Source organism: Sinocyclocheilus grahami, unplaced genomic scaffold, assembly GCF_001515645.1.
Source record: "Sinocyclocheilus grahami isolate Dianchi unplaced genomic scaffold, SAMN03320097.WGS_v1.1 scaffold84.1, whole genome shotgun sequence".
NCBI classification, from domain to species: Eukaryota; Metazoa; Chordata; class Actinopteri; order Cypriniformes; family Cyprinidae; genus Sinocyclocheilus; species Sinocyclocheilus grahami.
The window spans coordinates 2278469-2295817 of record NW_015505263.1 but is presented as its reverse complement, the minus strand read 5'-3'; the positions used below and the strand labels follow the sequence as shown (position 1 = coordinate 2295817).

Below are 17349 nucleotides of genomic sequence, written 5' to 3'. Positions count from 1 at the left end.
TTTTTTTTTTTTTTTTTTTTTTTTTTAGTATAATTGAGATAAAATTATAGTGTGTATTGATATTTCAAATATATATTGTTATATTTTCTGTTTTCATTTTCAGTTTATAGATCTTTTTTGTTCTTGTTTATTTTAATTATTTCTTTAGTTTGTTATTTTAGTAGTTTGTTAAATTAAATTAAAATGAGAAATGTTGCTAAAATTAAGTTTGTGTTTTCATATTTATTTCAGTTAACACTTCAATTTTATTTCAAATAAGGAATTTTTTTTATGGTTTTAGCTAACTACAATAAACCTGAGTGTAAACAGGTTTATTATGTAATTTGATTATGTAATTGATTTCTCAAAATGCATCCTGGCTGTAATCTTGTAATTATTCCACATCTGTTGTTTTATAATGACACTACTCTGAATGATCATGTGATTGAAAAGAACAACTGCTTTTTCTGCAGATCACAGCCATTGACCCCCTTGTTAGTTACGGAGGGGCCAGCGCTAACACGCAGCATCTGCACCAGAGTTTGCGCTGGTTCTTCGGTGTGGCTGCTGTGGTCACAGACGTCGGTCATGTACTGCTGGTTGATCTCTGTCTGGATGACCTGTCCTGTAGTCAGAGCGAAATGGAGGCTTCAGGTGGGACTATTGTTTTTTTTAGCAAAAGCTTTCATGTGAACAGAAATAAACATTTCCATTGTCTCAAACCATTTTCATTTCTTTTGGCCACAGATCTAGAGGTGGTCAATAAGTCTCCGTCTGAGATCCCACGTTTACGGGAGGGTGTGACGCAGCAGGGCAGACACCTGTGTCTTCAGCTCAGCAGCCCCACGGGTACTGGAGCGACAGCCCTGCAGTACATCCAGCGCACCAACCAGCTCGCGGTGGGCTTTTCAGATGGCAATTTACAGCTCTGGAATATGAAGACCCTCAAAAAAGAGTGAGTGAAAGACTTAAAACAAGCAGACTTTTTTTTGCCCTTTCTAATGTAATCGTATGTTAAATTTCACATGAAATGAAAACTCACCCTGTCTATTTTCTAAATGCATGTTGTTGATTATATTGTGAACTATTCATTTCTTTTTGTTTGACCTTGTAATTCTTAATTTCATAATGCCATTTCATCTTCCAGTAAAAATTACAGACTTTTCTCTGTTGATACATACCTAGGGTTGGGTTTGGGTTTTTTATGATACCGGTGCTAAATCGATATTTTTAAAACTGTACCGGCGCCTGAACCGATACTTTAACAGGGCTCGCAAAATTTCAAAATCCTTGGTAGCCCTTCGGGCAGGTACTCTTCAGATTTTGGTAGCCTGAAAATTTATTTAACTAGCCCAAATAAAAAAAATACCTTTTTTTAAAATATAGAAAATCAGATAGGAGTTTAAATGTCAATCAAAAATATTTTCATTACACAAATATCAACAAATATGAAGGAAGGAATTTTATTTCACTATTTACAGGGTATCTGCAGAATTATTTTAAATAAATTTAAGGCAATTTATGACCCATTAACGATGGATCATTAATGATTTATTTTATCCACCCGCGACTCTCACGCAAATAATCAGAATGCATTTTTTATTACCCGAACCGCGGATTATCCGCAGCACCCGTGGATATAGGAAAAGCAAAATAAGTTTGCTGCCTAAATCAGACGGACTTACTGAAAATGCAAATTAATACTCTGCCAGCCGGAGGTTCTTTAAAGTGGGAGAAACCGAGGTTTCCCCGGTAACGGCTGTGCACAAAGCAGTGCTGAGCTCAAAAACGCGCTGCTTTATCAGGCATATAACATGCAAGATGAAATGAAAATGACATCAAAAATGTTCTAAAACTAGTCTTTCTTAAGAAATACAGTGATATAAAAACACTCGCACCTCGTTTTGATTTTTAAACCTGCAGTACGTGCTCATGTTTATTCAACGAAGCCTTTTGGAAAATCCGTCAGTTTTGATATTGTGGCGAGCGCCACAAATAAATGTATGGGAAACACATCCCACATCACAACCACCTGACCCCAACTTCAATCTACTCATCACCTTAACTTTAACTGCATTTGTAGCCGGCGCCATAGCCAGACTGATAAACAAACACAGAACGGAAGTTAACCCGATGAAACAGTCTATATAAAGCTTGAAGCATCAGAATCGGTATCGACCGATCACCATGACAACATGACAAGACTTGGTATCGGCTGCAAAAATCCTGATCGTAGCATCGCTAGTTCTAGTACATACCATATTGGCACCGGGTCACCGGGTTCAACCTTATACATACCAGGCTTTTCCAATCATTTAGTCTGCTTAAACCTTGACAGTTTCTTAGAAACCACTACAAGCTCAAATTCAGATCTGCCTCCATCCAATCAATAGTCCCCACCCTACATTTTTCTTTTTCAGTAATCTGTTTTACTCAAGATGCATGTCACATTATGGAAGAAAAGATCTGTCACTACTTCTGTTTTGTTGCGGCTATAATGTATTGATGCACCAATGAATTTGTTTCTGAACATGTCCTCTTGCTCTTCAGATATCACTCACAGCTAGAGGGTGGCAGAGTGCCTGTCTATGCATTTACCTTCCAGGAGCCAGAGAATGACCCACGGAACTGCTGCTATCTGTGGGCGGTGCAGTCTGCACAGGATCAGTAAGTTTGCGGTTTCATGTGCTGCTATCGAAATAATCTGACTATTGTCTGGTTTGGTTCTGATTTATTCTGGTGTGTTTTTGTCTTTGCAGTGAGGGGGATGTAGTCAGCCTCCATTTATTACAACTGGCTTTTGGGGAGAGAAAGTGCTTGGCTTCAGGGAAAATTATTTATGAGGTACAGAGTTATTCAGGATTCTCCATTCTCAAATCTATTTGAATGTTACAGTTTTTGTATCTATGCAATGTTCCTGCAAAATATTCATTCAGTGTGTGATTCTTGACTCTCAGGGTCTGGAGTATTGTGAGGAACGTTACAGTCAAGACTTGAACGGTACAGCATTTCCTCTAAGAGCTCAGGCCATCAATACCCGTCTGATCAGCTGTCAGACCATAGAGAAGTTTCGCCACCACCCTGATCGTGACGACAGCATGAATGAAGGTGTGTTTATATATCCAAGTCATGCTTTGCAGAGTGATTGATTGACATTGCATGTTTTCTATAACATTCGTTTTTATGTTTTTTAGTGACGTCTCCTGATACAAGTGTGTCAGTTTTCAGCTGGCAAGTTAAATCGTATGGACAAGGCCAGCCATTGACCTTCATAGGTGTTTTTGACATTAACCGATGGTACCATGCTCAGATGCCAGATTCATTAAGGTGGGTATACTTCTAGTAAAGGTTAAAAATACAGTCAGATGTGTGGTGAGGGACATGTAAATAGACTTTCTCTTTCCCATTCAGAACGGGTGAATCCTTACGAAACTGTCCGTATCTGGCAGTGTGGTCTTTTGACTGTGTGATCGAAATGACAGCTCCCTGTATACTGTTGGACATCCTGATGCCTGAAAATTTATTTAACTAGCCCAAATAAAAAAAATACCTTTTTTTAAAATATAGAAAATCAGATAGGAGTTTAAATGTCAATCAAAAATATTTTCATTACACAAATATCAACAAATATGAAGGAAGGAATTTTATTTCACTATTTACAGGGTATCTGCAGAATTATTTTAAATAAATTTAAGGCAATTTATGACCCATTAACGATGGATCATTAATGATTTATTTTATCCACCCGCGACTCTCACGCAAATAATCAGAATGCATTTTTTATTACCCGAACCGCGGATTATCCGCAGCACCCGTGGATATAGGAAAAGCAAAATAAGTTTGCTGCCTAAATCAGACGGACTTACTGAAAATGCAAATTAATACTCTGCCAGCCGGAGGTTCTTTAAAGTGGGAGAAACCGAGGTTTCCCCGGTAACGGCTGTGCACAAAGCAGTGCTGAGCTCACAAACGCGCTGCTTTATCAGGCATATAACATGCAAGATGAAATGAAAATGACATCAAAAATGTTCTAAAACTAGTCTTTCTTAAGAAATACAGTGATATAAAAACACTCGCACCTCGTTTTGATTTTTAAACCTGCAGTACGTGCTCATGTTTATTCAACGAAGCCTTTTGGAAAATCCGTCAGTTTTGATATTGTGGCGAGCGCCACAAATAAATGTATGGGAAACACATCCCACATCACAACCACCTGACCCCAACTTCAATCTACTCATCACCTTAACTTTAACTGCATTTGTAGCCGGCGCCATAGCCAGACTGATAAACAAACACAGAACGGAAGTTAACCCGATGAAACAGTCTATATAAAGCTTGAAGCATCAGAATCGGTATCGACCGATCACCATGACAAGAAGTCGATACTTGGTATCGGCTGCAAAAATCCTGATCGTAGCATCGCTAGTTCTAGTACATACCATATTGGCACCGGGTTTCGGTACCCAACCTTATACATACCAGGCTTTTCCAATCATTTAGTCTGCTTAAACCTTGACAGTTTCTTAGAAACCACTACAAGCTCAAATTCAGATCTGCCTCCATCCAATCAATAGTCCCCACCCTACATTTTTCTTTTTCAGTAATCTGTTTTACTCAAGATGCATGTCACATTATGGAAGAAAAGATCTGTCACTACTTCTGTTTTGTTGCGGCTATAATGTATTGATGCACCAATGAATTTGTTTCTGAACATGTCCTCTTGCTCTTCAGATATCACTCACAGCTAGAGGGTGGCAGAGTGCCTGTCTATGCATTTACCTTCCAGGAGCCAGAGAATGACCCACGGAACTGCTGCTATCTGTGGGCGGTGCAGTCTGCACAGGATCAGTAAGTTTGCGGTTTCATGTGCTGCTATCGAAATAATCTGACTATTGTCTGGTTTGGTTCTGATTTATTCTGGTGTGTTTTTGTCTTTGCAGTGAGGGGGATGTAGTCAGCCTCCATTTATTACAACTGGCTTTTGGGGAGAGAAAGTGCTTGGCTTCAGGGAAAATTATTTATGAGGTACAGAGTTATTCAGGATTCTCCATTCTCAAATCTATTTGAATGTTACAGTTTTTGTATCTATGCAATGTTCCTGCAAAATATTCATTCAGTGTGTGATTCTTGACTCTCAGGGTCTGGAGTATTGTGAGGAACGTTACAGTCAAGACTTGAACGGTACAGCATTTCCTCTAAGAGCTCAGGCCATCAATACCCGTCTGATCAGCTGTCAGACCATAGAGAAGTTTCGCCACCACCCTGATCGTGACGACAGCATGAATGAAGGTGTGTTTATATATCCAAGTCATGCTTTGCAGAGTGATTGATTGACATTGCATGTTTTCTATAACATTCGTTTTTATGTTTTTTAGTGACGTCTCCTGATACAAGTGTGTCAGTTTTCAGCTGGCAAGTTAAATCGTATGGACAAGGCCAGCCATTGACCTTCATAGGTGTTTTTGACATTAACCGATGGTACCATGCTCAGATGCCAGATTCATTAAGGTGGGTATACTTCTAGTAAAGGTTAAAAATACAGTCAGATGTGTGGTGAGGGACATGTAAATAGACTTTCTCTTTCCCATTCAGAACGGGTGAATCCTTACGAAACTGTCCGTATCTGGCAGTGTGGTCTTTTGACTGTGTGATCGAAATGACAGCTCCCTGTATACTGTTGGACATCCTGATTCATGAGCGCAGTCTAAGTAGGGGTCTGCCCTACACCTGTCCTCCACCGGAACAGTTCTTCAATCCCACAACCTACAACTTTGGCAAGACCTGTTAATTTTTTTATTTGATCATTAATTGCATGTGTAATGGCTGTTATGTAACCCCATTTAATGTGTCATAACCTCTGTATTCCTTTTCTATTCTAGATGGAAGTTGTTTGCTTAATGCTGGAATTGTGCACTTTACTTGCTCTGGCTATCAGAAAGAGGTTAGATTTTGGCCCTTTTGTATACTATGCTGAGTCTTTCTTATTTTTGGTCCGTTAAACTAATTCTCTACTCTCAGACCCTGAGCTACTTGAAGAAGGTGGCACCAAGTTTAGGTGACGGCATTTCTAATGGATACTCACGCTGTCTCATGTCTGGCCTCCTATCCTCTCGTCTGGCTGATGTCCAGCCCTCCAGCCTCTCACAGGTATCACACCCTTTATTTAACATTATACAGGAGTAAATATACATTAGTTTTATTTGTTTGCTTATTAGCTTAATAGATCTCACTCACGTGTAGAACTACTGGTATCAGAACTACTGGTATCAGAGTATGTATACCAGTGATTCACATTTTTTCATTGATTACTTTGTGTTTAGGAAGAGCAGCTTGATGCCATTTTGTGCACTGCTGTGGAGACAAGCTCATTGGGACTCATCACTGGCTGTATTAAACAGTGGACCACTGAAGGTGAGAATGGGAGAAGTAATGCATTTGTAGTCTAGAAAAACTTTAATTACCAATAATTTACACTGCTGTTCAAAAGTAGTAAGTCATTGATTTATTCATTGATTTTTTTTTTAAGTTTCTTATTCTCACCAAATCAGTATTTAATGGATCAGAAATACAATAAAAGCAGTAATATTGTGAACTAGTATTGCAATATAAAATAACTTTTCTGTTGAAATGTAATTTATTCCTGTGATGGCAAAGCTGAATGTTCAGCAGCCATCACTCCAGTACTTCATATAACTTTCTGCCAAATTTCCACTTGTAAGAGCAACCAGGGTCAGCCGTCAATCTGCGCTACATACTGGAGTGGGCCTGGAATAAGGTTGTGCGCACCAAAGAAGAACTGGATGAAATATGTGAGCTTTCTGCACCCATTTCTCTGAATATGGTTTTATTGCAAATTTAACAGCGTTCTGATTGTGTTTTTCCTCTTTTTCTCCAGGTGTTCCGCTCTTTGACAGCTCTGCAAACTTCACGGATCCCCAGACACTGCAGTTGCTACAGCACAGTCAGCGCTTGCTGGCAAACCTCAGCACCATTTTCCACTGTTTGCTAAATGAGGCTCAGGAGCTCACACAGAAAGGTGACATCACACTGTTCTGTGCTGTTATATGTGAAGTTGAAAATCACTAGAATGACTGACTTATTTTTGGTTACTTGCAGGGTTGATTGGACTCATGAATAAATGCATGGTGTCTAGCTTGATCTCCCAGTACGCTCAGGTGGTTCTGTGGTTCTGCCGGACTGGTCTCCTTCCAGAGGGCTCTGGTATGGTTCTGGTTCACTCAGATTCTTTGAAAAACATCTGTGTGTTGCATATGATAAACTCAAATTGTTCATCTGTCAACAGAGGATGATGATGTGCTGCAGATTTCAAGGCCCTTTTACAGTCATTCTATTATAAAGAGTTATTACATCAGTCAGAGGGAGGAGCTGCAGAGACTGGCCAAGTAAGTGGCTGAATTTCCGAAGAACCATTGGGCTTTTATTTATTTAGCATTATTTATATTGTTTAATGGATTTTATTTATTTATGATTACTAAAAAAAATACATTTATATAATTATAATATGTCTCCAGAAGTTACATCGTATTTAACAAGGTACAAAAAAAAACTTTTCTTCCAATAGGGACAAGTGGTGTGCAGATTGCCTCATGATTGATGGCCTGGTGAGTCAGTGTGGGGAACGCCTTACAGAAATTTGGAAAAGGGACGAGGGTGGAACAGGACAGTATCCTCCCCCTTCACTTCATGTAAGTCAAGACTTGTTAAATCCGTTTATACAACGTTGCTGCCCTCAACTGTGGTTACTTTTATTTTTTGTGATCTGTTCCTGGTACAGGCCTTGCTGGATATTTACCTCCTGGAAAACATTGAAGAATCTGCCAAACATGCTATTGTATCCTTTTGGTGTTCTTTACTCTACTACATCTTGCCATAAATATTGTGTTGTTGGTTAGTAAAGATTATTCCTTGACTCAGGCTCTTAGGTTATTTATTTGCTTCTGGATGTGATGTACTCATTTCCTAATAAAAGTGGGGCATCCGTGGAGTCTTTTCCCACAGCGTTTGCCATTCCCATTGGGCTGGTGAAACTGGTACAAGGCCTGTGGTTGCTAGATCATCATGATCATGAGGTATAAAAAAAAAAAACAATGTTTTTGTGCTTACACTAGTATTTTTAAAAGAAACATTTTGATTTTGGATTAATTTGTGAATGGTGACAACATTAAATGATCTACTAGCAGATATGAGAGCTATATCAGTTTAAACACTACTTTTAGTGTATTTTGTATGAATGCCAGAGGTACTTACAAACTAATACTTCATGAATAATTAGTATTGAATGGTTTTCATCTCCCCCAGAGCTCTCTGGAGCTGCTGTTGCACCCAGCCACCAGTCACTCTCTGTGGAGCTGGCAGCACGAGCGTGTCTTGCAGGCTTTGATGTGCCAACAGAAACACAGCGTTGCCCTGCGCTACCTGCATGTGATGAAGCCTCCCTTGTGCACTACCAACCAAGCCAAGTTGTGCCTCTCTGTCCTGCTTCATAACAGGTATGTTTGTAGTGTACCATTGTGATTAATATGTCAGCTTAAAGTGGGCTCGTTTGTAGTTGCTAGACTCTTACCCTTGGATTGTTTTGGGCTGACCAGGTGTATTGTGGAGGCCTGGGCTTTGCTAAGACAGCATTGTAACAAATCGAACATGGAGGAGATGATGAAGTTTCTTTTTGAGACCTGTCAGGAGCTGGGACTGATGAAAGAGCTGCTGAAACTGCCCCTTGGACTTGCAGAACAGGTGTGTGCAAACCTCTGTAGCGCTTAAGTGCAGCCTTGGTGAGCAGAAGAGTTCTTGCAAAAAAACCTTCGGACTATAGTGTATATTAGCACTGCTTTATTTTTGACCTTTACCTCAAATGTACCCGTTTAGGAGTGTTTGGAGAGGTTCCTTCAAAGCACTGGAGGTTTCCAGAATCGGGAGCTGCTCATGGTCCACTACCTCCAACAGGCAAATTATGTGCCTGCACTTCAACTCAACCAGACCCTCAAAGTGAACCTAGCAGTATGTTCAATTTCATATTATAGTCTACATCTGCATTTCATCTTTGTTTAAAAAAAAAAAAAAGTTGTTATAATTTGGTTGAATTCAGGCTGATCGGGATCCTAAAATGAAGGAAAGGTCAAACACAAGGAACTCCATTCTCAATCAGTATGGGAAGGTTCTTCCTCGGGTTCAACGGAAATTAGCCATTGAGCGAGCAAAACCATACCAACACCCTGCTACGATTAACAGAGAAGGTACTGATGATGGTCATACTCACTTGGTCCGTGTGTTAGAATTTCAGACAAGTTGTTAGGATAAATGCCAGTTGCTGCTTTTTTTTCTCACTCCTAGTTAAAAGACCTCAGCCTCTGTCAACTGTAGCTAAACGTTCAGCCTCTGAAAATGTGATGACCAGAGCAGCCTTTATCAATAATGTCCTCTCAAAGATCGAGGAAGTATGGGTTGGCAAGAACACCTCTCCCGATTCATCTCCTTTCAAAAGGTACTATTAAGTAATTTTTCCCAGCTTTTATGTGAAATGTTTTCTTTAAAATTTTGAATTTCTTTTTATTTTTGCTGTTGGATTTCCTCTGCAGCCCCAAAGAGTCCAAAATGCAAGTGCCTAGCCTACATCCTTCCTCTCCAAATAAACCAGAGGCCTTTGTAGGAACTCCCATAAACATGCTAAACAAAAGAATGTCCAGGTAAAACAGTCAAAGACTGGTCTTAGTGTTTCGAAAGTTCCTTTATTTGCGTCTCAAAAGACACTAGTAACATCTCAACTGACTTTGTCACCAGGCTTCTGGATTTGGTTGTGCAGCCGTCTTCCCAGAGCTCTAATTTGCCTGGCACTCCTACAAGGTCCATTACTTCATGGGCTGGACTGAAGAGTGTCAGCAAAGCTCCTGAGCTTAGTCTGCTGCATACTCCACAAGTGGTAAAGGTGAGACCGCATGGTTTGTGATAGGGCTGCGTGATATGGCCAAAATTTCGGTCGATACGATATAATTCCGATATTGATATGAACACTATTAAAAAAGCCTCTTAAAAATGGCCAAGAGCGGCCACAACAGATGTCTGTACCTACAAACTTATGAAAAATTAATTTGCCAACTCTATGAAACCTACTCCTATAAAACTATATAATATTTTAGGAAAAAAATGGCGCAAATAAATAAATGTTCACCTTTTATTGGTATTTAGCCTTCATACAAACAAGAAATTTGAAATCACTGTCAAATAAATCTCAGACTCTCCTTATTAATATATATATTTTTTTACTTCAAACTATAGGGTAACATACCAGTCAAAAGTTTTTGAACAGTAAGATTTTTAATGTTTTTTTAAAGAATTCTCTTCTGCTCACCAAGCCTGCATTTATTCTAATCATTCTAATATTCTGATTTGCTGCTCAAAAAACATTTATTATTATGATGTTGAAAACAGCGGAAAATTGAGCAACAACAAAAGCATGTTGCTGGAAATGGGTTTATTATTGAAAATGCAAACTGATTGTCTGCCAGCAGGAGCCGCTGTGAGAGCGGTGGCTCTAGCGGTTTCTCCAGTAATGACTGTAAACAAAGCAGCTCCGCTCATGAACACTACTTTATCAGATAAAAATGCCATCTAAACTATTCTGAAGACAGTCGGTTCCCCTCAGAGATACATTCATATAAAACACCCGCGACGCGTTTAGATTTTGAAACGTGCAGTGCTCATGTTTATTCAACGAAGTCAAACGCCACAAATAAATCAATGTATGGGAAACACTGGTAATGTATATTGAAATATCGGAAATGTGTTTAAAAATCATATCACCGATATTGAAAAAAATTATATCGCGATACATATTGATATTGAATTATTGTCCAGCCCTAGCTTGTGAAACTTTTCACAAAAGCTCACAAGACTTATTTGTGACTTTAAATGTGCTATATGTACTTCCTCGGGTGTTTTAGGAAATTGCCCACCACAATTTTGAACTCTTTGGTTTTCAGAGAGCTCGAGCTTTGGCATCAGGCCCGGTTTTCTCAGCCTTCACCCCACAGTCTATTCTGAGGAGCAGCCTACGTCCCACTCCTGTGGCCACCCCTTCTGCCTCCCCAGGCCGATCAGTCACTCCTCCTCTCTGCTCCAAAGGGAGCCGTATTACCTTCATAGAGGAGGCTGATTCTCCAGAAGCTCCCAAGGGCTCTGTTCACTGGAACAATGGGGTAACATGCCTTTTTACATTTAAAATTAAATGATGAGTTTCCATGAAAAGTAATAAAAATAATTTTTAGCTTTAATATGATTGTGGTTCTTTACAGATTGCAATTAACAGGGAACTTAATACATCTAAGAGTATTTCTTCCCCACCTCCCAAAGCAAGTTTTGCAGCCTGGAGTGAACATTCAGATGCTGAAGTGGAAGAGGCAGATCTAAAGAGGACGTACATGCCCTCGCTGGAAGAGAAAGAAAATCCTGATGTAGAATCTGAGAGTGGATCCTCCGTCAAAGAGATCCCTGCAACTGAGTCCAAACAAGTGCTTCCCACTCTGGTGCGACGACCTAGTCTGGGGCATGAAGCAAGTCTTGTATCCAATCAGTCTGATACCACTCTTGAGTTCCATGATGCTCCTGAGGATCTTATGGCAACACAGGCAAACAGCAGTGTGGATCGGGAGGTGACCATAAGACTTCCAGGCACTTCAGAGGAATGTGAGCCTCCTGTAGAAGACAACACAACAGCAGAATTACCCTCTGTTACGCTGCCAGAGGTAGAGCAGAAAATACCTCAGGAGAGAGTTACAGAGAAAGACTCGTCCCATGAAAAGACGCCTTCAGATGCACAAGAAGCCCAAAGTAGGAGAGGAAAGCTTGAGGTGCATGTTGATATTGAGAACGATCGTGTGAGGGAAGTAACTGAGGAGGAGCTTGAGGAAACTTCAGAAGCTCAGGTTCTCAAGCCGGATGTAGTTACGGAGCCGGAGCTTGTTGTTCCAGTTCAGGAACCAAGCTTAGAATCTTTGGCTGAGATTTCTAAACATCAGGAAATCCAGGAACCAACTGAATCTGAAGATTCACAAAACACATCCTCCATTTTTGTTGACGCTTTCAGTTTTCCTCCTACTATAGAGCCTGTGAACAAGTCTATGGAAGAAAATGCTGCTTATGACTCTATTGATGAACCAGCTGTCACCAAGGTATCAGAGGCAGTACCAGAACAACTAGTTTGTGAGGCTTCTGTATCTGAGATTCCAGCGGTTGAGTTGGTGAACCATGAACAAATGACTAGTGAACCCGAGATTAATGAAGAATGTAAAGAGGAATCTATGGAAACCTCAGGTACTTTTTTTTTTTTTGGACATACAATACCTTTCAAAAGTTTGGGGTCAGTAAGAGTTTTTAGTTTTATTTGAATGCTTTTATGTAACTTTTAATTGCATTAAATTGATCTAAATTGAAGTGACAGTAAATATGTTACACAAATTTAAATTTTAAATAAATGCTGTTCTTTTTAACTTTCTATTCATCAAGAATCCTGAAAAAATGTATCTGTTTCTACAAAAATATTAGTCAGCACAACTTTTTTCAACATTGATAATAAAAAGAATATTTCTTGAGCACCATCAGCATATTGATGGCTGAAAATCCAGCTTTGCCATTACATGAAAATTTGCATTTTAAAGTGTATTAAAACAGAAAATGGTTAATTTCAATTGTAATAATATTTCACAATATTGCTGTATTTATTTATTTACAAATAATTGCAGCCTTTGTGAACATAAGAGACTTTCAAAAACATTAAAAAAAAATTCTGACCCCAAACTTTAAAACTTTGTAACTGTTGTTTTATGACTGATAATTGCACTGGTAGGAAATTAATTTCTAAAATGGATTTATATTTTAGACTTGGATGCCTTTGTGGAACAGCATTTATTTGGCCCAGATCTGTCTCCAACTTTAACCCGGTCCAGTATTAGGGAGGGATCACTCAAAAGGTGCTTGTTAATGACTTGCCCATCATGCTTTCTGGGTGCTGCTTTATGTATGTTTCTCATGTCCAGCCATTTGACCTTTTTTGACTTTTGTTGGTGCGGTCTACACCCTATAGTGAACCTGGTAGTGACATTAAGGAAGTTCAGCTCACTTCTGAGAATGCTGCAGATCTGAAATCACAGACATCAGAACCTGCTACCTCAGAGTCCAGATGTAAGTCACTCTCAGGTTTAATATTATAGTTAAAGTTAAACAACATGGTAATGATCCAAAACTAACCTCAGTATTCTTCCTATAGCTGTAGTGAGCTTGAATGACACTGATGAGCTCTCCAGTGCTGAATCTTCAGAGGAGTTAGAGGATGAAGTAGCGTCTGAAGATGAGAAGGTGGAGGACTCAGGTAGTGAGGTTGAGATTATAGATGAAGTAAAGGGTAATGGCAGCAGTAACCACCAGCCTGCTCCTGCCCTTTACGTGGAGGAACTCCCACCGCATGAGCAGTACTTCCAGGAACAAACCAATGCTGTGCTGTCACTGGTTACACCTGAGGCACAGCTGAAAGTAAGTGCATTACTTAAATCTTATTTTGATGTTAAAACACTGACTTATTGGACTTATTCTCTCATTGTTTTTTTTGCTCTGCAGGTTCAAGACACTGACATCTTAGAGGAAGATGGTGAAGTTGTAATGGTTGGCCTTGGCCCTGCAGATCTAGATGAGGAAGATGCAATGTGTTATACGGAGCTTAGGCCATCCACCACTCTCCTGGTACCTGTAGAGCTGGCTGAGGAGCAGCATACACATCTTGTAGATGGAGGAACTTTACAGACCCTCAGCAGTGCACCAGATGGAACAATGCCAGAAGAGTCAGATGGCTTCACGCTCATGCTTGATCCAGATGTAGAGGAGCTACCTGATGCTTCAGAGTTGGACCACAATGCAGCATTGCTACCTCTACATGAACCAGAAGAACCTCAGGATGTGGAGAATCAGCTCACAACTAACTCTGAGGTTGTCATCTTGGAGCATACGGTTCAAGTTCCAGATAACAGATTGGAAGACATAAAAGACTTGGTATCAGACATTGAACCTGTTGTCATGGGTGCTCCTAAAACTGAAGACCAACCAGCTGAGGTCCTCCAGATGGTGGAACAAATAGTCACTCCAGAAGCAGAACCTTCTCTTCAAGAAACAAAAGATCTTTCCAATGGTGATGGGCTAGAATCTGGTCCTTGTGAGATGCAGGAAGAATTACATACTCCTCTTCATGGGGAAGTGTTGGAGTCTTCTCTGCCAGAGAAAGTCTTGCCTTCAGAAGAACTTTTATGGAAAGTCAATGACGTTGCTACATTGGACACAGAGGTGTCAACCGCTGAAAAGGGTCATATAACTGAGTCTAACCAAATAGACACTACACTCTTATTGGCTGGAGAAGTGGAGGAACTTTCCACAACCAAACAAATAGGAAGGCCAAAGTCACCAGGAAGGCCAAAGTCACCAGGAAGACCCAAGTCACCTGCAAGAACAAAAGTTGAAAGATCTGGAAAAGATAGTGAGGAAGTTCTGGAGAACATTAAAGAGGTTCAGCACAGCCCATCACGGAGAACTAGGAAAACAGTAACATTCCCTGTACCTATCCTTGATGGAGAGAAGGATCTTACTGAAGAGGAACAAATGGATTCTCAAGTACCTTCAACACCAAGACGCATTACAAGGAGTGGCAAACAGCTTCAAGACTATCAAGTTCCTGTTACACCCAGAAGAAGCACAAGAAAAGCAGATGCAGAACAGCGTTCTAGTGAGATCGACCAAGACATGCCTTCTGAGAAAGTATCAATGCCTGCAAGTCCGGCACGAAAGACCCCACAGAAAGCAACACCTAGGAAAGGATCTCGACGAACCAGGAGCACCGTGGTTGATGATGATGATGATGAGGCCCTGTCCACTGATCCTGTTCCCAGTGATGACTCAGAAACACAGGCCAGGCACAGTACCAGAAAATCCCAAGCACCAAGTGTTGAAGTTCCAGAAGCTCATCAAGAAGTCCCAGAGGAGATGATACAGCCTGCCAAAGCATGTAGTAGTCCTAGTAGGGTTACACACAAGTCTACCAGAGGACTAGCATTAGAACGTTTCCAACAAGATCCTGCAGAAGAAGCCACAACCCTAAATCAACCTCTTAGAACTCCTCCAAGAAGCAGGAGGAAGACCGTGGCCAGCACTGCAGAAAAAGTTAACAATGCAACCTTTATTATTGATGATGCACAACTTCAGAGTGTTTCAAGAAGACTTACGAGAAGCCGGCACTGGAATCAAGGTGAGGATCTTGATAAAGAAAGACCCGATTTGACTCCTTTGAAAGTGGAGACTGAAGCTCCCCAAGCTGATGCCCTTGTAGAGCGTCTCAAAGATGAAGAAGCCAGGGAGGAGACTGTTCCTGTTGTAACTGAAATTATACGTGCCAAGAGAAGACCTACTAGATCTGCAGCACCTCCTTTACAGAATGAAACTCAAATGGCAGACATTGAAGAATCAAAATTGGTGGTGTCCGATGAAATACAGGAACATGCAAGCAAGTCACTTGCAAGTGCTAGACGTACACGAGCGAGCAAGGTAGCAGAACAAAACTCTACGGCTGTCGACGATTCAGTTACTCCCGTAGCTGATTTGAAAAGAACAAGAGGTAGTCTATATTGTAATGCCACAATTTGCAGTATTTTATAACACTTTAATGTGCCTACAATCCATTTTATCTGCAATCCTTTCATTTTAGGACGGAGAAAAGAAACTGTTGTGCGAAATGAAGTTGAAGTTCCAGAGGTTTTGTTGTCATCTTCTGTGCCTCAAACCCATAGCTCAGGAGGTGAAGGTGATTCTCAATCCAAAGAGGTAAGCAGATTTTTCTAAAGTTTGAGTACCAACGCAGTTTTGATTTGTGCTCCATCACACTTTAAACTTCATAAATTCTTCCTTTTGTTGTAGGACAATGGCCCTCTAGATGATGTTGCAGTTGAAACTGAGGTTGTCAAGCCCAGAAAGAAGAGGACAACCAGGTGAACTGCCCATGTCGCACGTAGTTCTATTGATATTGTAATACAAGAAGTAGCTTACATGCATGGTTGTAATTAAAGCAGGTTTTTGCATTGACGAGCTATAACTACAAGATTCACAATTGAATAATGTGTTGGTTGTGCATTACCTTGCCTGATTATCTTACCCTAATTTTCTGTCGTCTTTTTAACAGAACAAAAGCTGCTCCAGAACCTCCACCTCCTGTTGAGATCAGTTTCCTCTCTCCCCTCGCCAGTCCGGCTGAACCGATCGCCAGAACCGAAAAGGAAACCCCTTCCCTGAGGATGAACCTACGCCGCAAACGCATGATGGATGCCATTTTTCCTAAACCTGTAACGAGGAGGAAGAAGCTTTGATTGTGAATTGTTACATTTGGACTTGTTTCCCAATTTGATTTCTTTTTCTGCTCTCCTTGTTTCATAAGAGCTCTGCAACCTGCTGTTTTCTAATTAAGATAATCAGTGGATAATGTTTGGAATAAATAAACATCTAATTTGGGATAAATCATTTTTTAGAATAAATTATGTTGTTTACCGTAAGGAGTACTGAGGGACTTGAGCACCAAAAAAGAAAAGTTTAGTTTTTAAATGCGTTTCTACTAATTGATGCCCATGTAAATAGCCTTTTAGGTATGTTATAAATAAAATTTGATACTTGTGAATTATTTTGTTACTTGTTTTGTTTACAGGAAAGATTTTGCAACGTGTAAAGTCAGATCAAACGATTATAAGGTTTATGGTTGTACCACTTGGGAGACAATTCATATAGGTGGATACTTTACACTGGTTGAAAGTGTAATAAAATCATCCATATTGCATGGATGGACTTCTTGCTTTGATGCTTGGCACTTGGTCTCCTCTATCTTGAGGTCTTAAGCTGGAGAACACGGCATTGTTTGTTCATTGCAGATAATACTGTACATTTATTTTCCTTCAAATGCATCAGTTTTATTTTGAACAGCATTGTAAACTTATTTGTAATGCCTGTTTGCTTTCAAATACAGAACACGAGTTTACAATCTTTGATGTATTGTAGTTCTTCACAGAGGTACTGGTTCGACCAATTTACCACAATTGTTTTCCTGCAAAAACTTAAAATGACTGTAACCAAAATGCAATATATGTGCATTGCTTTTATAATACTACTTGGAATGGTTGCAATGGTGTTCTACAATATTTACCAGCCCAAGTCAAAACTGTAACTCTTAAGTATGTGCAATAGCAGTAATAGGGATGTTTGCTTTAGCAATCGCTTCTGATAACCAGCAATTGTATAAACCGCTGTTGAATACTTGGACAAGTAATTGTTCATCTAAAA

At 40.0% G+C, this 17349-nt stretch overlaps 1 protein-coding gene across 1 annotated transcript in view; it reads left to right on the top strand.

Annotated features, from left to right (window-relative positions):
- The window catches only part of LOC107586605 (protein ELYS-like), a 27480-nt gene extending 10430 nt beyond the window's left edge, over nt 1-17050 (top strand). The window contains exons 13-36 of the mRNA XM_016274049.1: nt 6300-6390; nt 6699-6788; nt 6875-7015; nt 7096-7200; nt 7283-7382; nt 7562-7685; nt 7775-7831; nt 7923-8069; nt 8299-8489; nt 8589-8733; nt 8866-8997; nt 9086-9233; nt 9331-9481; nt 9576-9683; nt 9778-9922; nt 10977-11192; nt 11289-12306; nt 12872-12962; nt 13076-13173; nt 13259-13521; nt 13606-15643; nt 15734-15849; nt 15943-16013; nt 16205-17050. Of these exons, the coding sequence (XP_016129535.1) occupies nt 6300-6390; nt 6699-6788; nt 6875-7015; nt 7096-7200; nt 7283-7382; nt 7562-7685; nt 7775-7831; nt 7923-8069; nt 8299-8489; nt 8589-8733; nt 8866-8997; nt 9086-9233; nt 9331-9481; nt 9576-9683; nt 9778-9922; nt 10977-11192; nt 11289-12306; nt 12872-12962; nt 13076-13173; nt 13259-13521; nt 13606-15643; nt 15734-15849; nt 15943-16013; nt 16205-16388 (5970 nt within the window). The 3' untranslated portion in view covers nt 16389-17050. The remainder of the gene's footprint in view (nt 1-6299; nt 6391-6698; nt 6789-6874; nt 7016-7095; nt 7201-7282; nt 7383-7561; nt 7686-7774; nt 7832-7922; nt 8070-8298; nt 8490-8588; nt 8734-8865; nt 8998-9085; nt 9234-9330; nt 9482-9575; nt 9684-9777; nt 9923-10976; nt 11193-11288; nt 12307-12871; nt 12963-13075; nt 13174-13258; nt 13522-13605; nt 15644-15733; nt 15850-15942; nt 16014-16204) is intronic.
- Nucleotides 17051-17349: the final 299 nt, after the last annotated feature.